The 3,205-nt window shown below is 39.8% G+C and overlaps 1 protein-coding gene across 1 annotated transcript; it reads left to right on the forward strand.

The window, feature by feature from the left end:
• The first annotated feature begins 1,635 nt into the window (after positions 1-1,635).
• LOC101346359 (olfactory receptor 5A1-like) lies at positions 1,636-2,637 on the forward strand. Its single transcript, XM_012559382.2, is given in 2 exon segments — positions 1,636-1,857; positions 1,859-2,637. Coding segments are annotated over 2 exon segments (954 nt in total). The 3' UTR covers positions 2,591-2,637.
• The last annotated feature ends 568 nt before the right edge of the window (positions 2,638-3,205 follow it).

The raw sequence follows: 3,205 nt of genomic DNA on the forward strand, positions 1-3,205 counted from the left end.
AAAAAAAGAAGTAGATCACTTAACTGTTTGCACCAACAAATCTTAGAAATTACTGCTGCGGAAATGTCTTGAAGAAAAGGAACATGTCAAAGGGACAAACTTTTCATTTTCTATTTCCTTCTGTTTTTATTTGCTAAGAAGTTTCAAATGTAGGAAAGATTGGGAAGGAGAAATATGTTATGCCAAAAATGGTGTCAGAAAGAGCTGTAGAAAGAGAGCTAAGACAAACTCGATCCCAAGACAAGCTTTATTTAAGACAAAAGAAGAAAGCATAGGAGTCCCTGATAAATAATAGGCAAATAAAAAATGAGGTTTGATTAGAAATTATAGAATCTGAGGTGGCAGAAAAACAATGTGACAATTAAAAGGTGTCTCTAAGATTAACAATGGCATCACTGGTTTAACTTGATTCTCTGCATATGATAGGATTTGCTGTGATAATTTTCTGTTTTAGGTATCTGTGGATACAAGCTTTGCAGTATCACCATCTCAAGTCTGAGATTTTCCTGCTGTTCAGTTACACCAGCACGCATTGCAAAACATTTTAACACCTCCTCGTGTGTTTCTAAAAGAGACTAAATCTCCCCTAGCTTGACTTATTTCCTTGGCAATCAGTCAGTGTTACGCCTTTTCTGTTCATTTACTGGAAGGATATCTATGTGAAGAGACTTGATGATTTTGTTATTGATGCTTGGAGCTTCCCAATCTCCATGTCCCTTGCCCAAGCATGACCCTTAACATAATTCTGAGTCACTCTCCCCTGTAGGAGAATTCTGTAACCTGGAAACCATCCATAGACTTCAGGGTAATGACAAATCCAATAAAACTGTATGCAAAGGTGGTAAGTGGTTGCATTTTGCTGAGCAGAGGATCCAGAGTTTCCATTAGATTTTTTAAGAGACACAAAGAAACGAAAAATCACTGTCTTAGGCAGTCTAACTCATCAGTATTCCTGATGTAAGGAAAGAAAAAGCTGCACCTGAAAGAAAGGGAGCCTCATGACCCTTCCAACCTTGTCTTATTTCACTTCTCTAGAGCCTTCCTAAAGTCATTAAATTGGTTAAATCACTCCATTTCCAAGCTTCTGTTTCTTAGTGAGTGACTCTTTCCACCATTTTGTTACACTGTGAAAGCAGAAAGGCTATTACAGGATCGTTTATGCTTTCTAAGTTAATTGAAAGCTAGTTCTCAAGGAGTTTTTAAAGAGCATCTCCTCCAGCATCCTCATGTGACATATTTTATATATTAACTTCTCCAGACATCTAGTTAACAGCAGAGCCATGCCGGGCAGAATCTTTCTGTTTCACCACTATTTTCCTAATTTGGCCTTACTTGAAAGGCTCAAATATTTGCAAAATCTGGCAGGGGAAAACATGATATTAAGGCATTTTAGGAGATGATGGACAAATGATGGCCATTTACTGCCTTTTGTCCCCAAACCCAATGATAATATATATCCAAGAGGATTTTCCAGTTTAAGCTGGGGATTGTATATGGAAGGCACAGAATAACTCAACATGGATGATTTAAGATTGTAAATTAGCCAGCTGCATGACTGAAAAATGAAGAGTGCTTCCTTTTCCTTTCAGGGGGGAAAAAAAACCCTATTTCCTTCTCTCATCTTTTCTTCAGCAGATGGCAGTAAGCAGGTTCATGGAATGGAATGGAAACCACTCCTCTGTGACCAGGTTTGTTCTCCGGGGTCTCTCAGATGAAAAAGAGCTGCAGCTCATCCTCTTTCCAATATTCCTAGGGATCTACCTTGTGACTCTCCTCTGGAACCTGGGTCTTATTCTTCTAATCAGGATGGACTCGCACCTGCACACACCCATGTACCTTTTTCTCAGTTTCCTGTCCTTTTATTGACATCTGCTATTCTTCTTCCATCAGCCCAAGGATGCTTTCAGACTTCTTAAAAGATGAAAAAGCGATCTCCTTCATTGCCTGTGCCACTCAGTATTTTGTTGCAGCCTGGATGGGTCTGGCTGAGTGCTGCCTCTTGGCCGCCATGGCCCTCGACCGATATGTGGCCATTGGCAGCCCTCTGCAGTACTCAGCCATCATGGCTCCTGGCCTCTGTGGGAAGATGGTCGCTGGGGCCTATGTGATTGGTTTCCTTAGTAGTTTATCTCAAACAGTCTCTTGCTTTAATCTCTACTACTGTGGGCCAAATATCATTCAACATTTCTTCTGTGACCTGCCTCAGATTATTCCCTTGTCTTGCTCCAATCCCTTCATCAGCCAAATAATTCTTCTTCTGGCAGCTATTTTTATTGTGTTTGGTTCTTTGCTTGTTATCCTCTTGTCCTATGGTTTCATTGCAGCTGCCATTCTGAAAATATCCTCAGGCAAAGGTAGTGCCAAGGCCTTCAATACCTGTGCCTCCCACCTGGCATCTGTGACACTCTTCTTTGGCACAGTCCTCTCTGTGTACATGCATTCCAGCTCTAGTCACTCCATGAAGCAGAACAAGGTGTTGTCAGTGTTCTATGTCGTCCTTATCCCCATGTTGAACCCTCTGATCTATAGCCTGAGGAACAAGGAGATCAAAGAGGCCCTCAAGAGAGTAATAAAGAGAGCAACATATTAACCTCAGTAAGAATAATATTTGGACAGGTATTATTATCCCTGCAAGAAGGATGGAGGTAAGAATGTGTAAGTCACTTTTTGCAGATAACAGGAATAACTAGGCAGCAAGAAGAAGTGAAAACCTGATTTCCTTGATTCCTGGTACCATCATGCTTAAGTGCCACCAATAAGTGATCTGTCTGGGACAGTGACCTCGATGTTGAATACAGTTTAAAAAGCCAATTTTCATGATTAGCACTCAGGTAGATAAAAGCTAAAATGTGACTGTGCTTTGAAAAGAGAAGTGCTGATAGATATCTGTATAGAAATGACAAGAACCCAGAATGCCACAAAGCCTATTCTTTCCTTCACAGGTTTTCTTTCTTTCTTTTTAAATGTTTAACTTTTATTTATATTCCAATCAAATAAAATAATATGTTAAATTAAATATTTAACAAATAAAGCATTTATAAAGGAACACTTTATAACTTTCTCCCAAATTGAGAGAACAGAGGATTTGTCTGGGTTTAATTCCAAGGAACTTTGTTCCGTCTACCTTATCACTCAAGCCTGGGGGAGAAATTGAATTGTAAAAAAGTTATGGGAGACATGAAGGGTAAAAGGCAGGGGGAACTTT

The sequence above is a fragment of the Trichechus manatus genome, unplaced genomic scaffold (assembly GCF_000243295.1).
Source record: "Trichechus manatus latirostris isolate Lorelei unplaced genomic scaffold, TriManLat1.0 scaffold00240, whole genome shotgun sequence".
NCBI classification, from domain to species: Eukaryota; Metazoa; Chordata; class Mammalia; order Sirenia; family Trichechidae; genus Trichechus; species Trichechus manatus.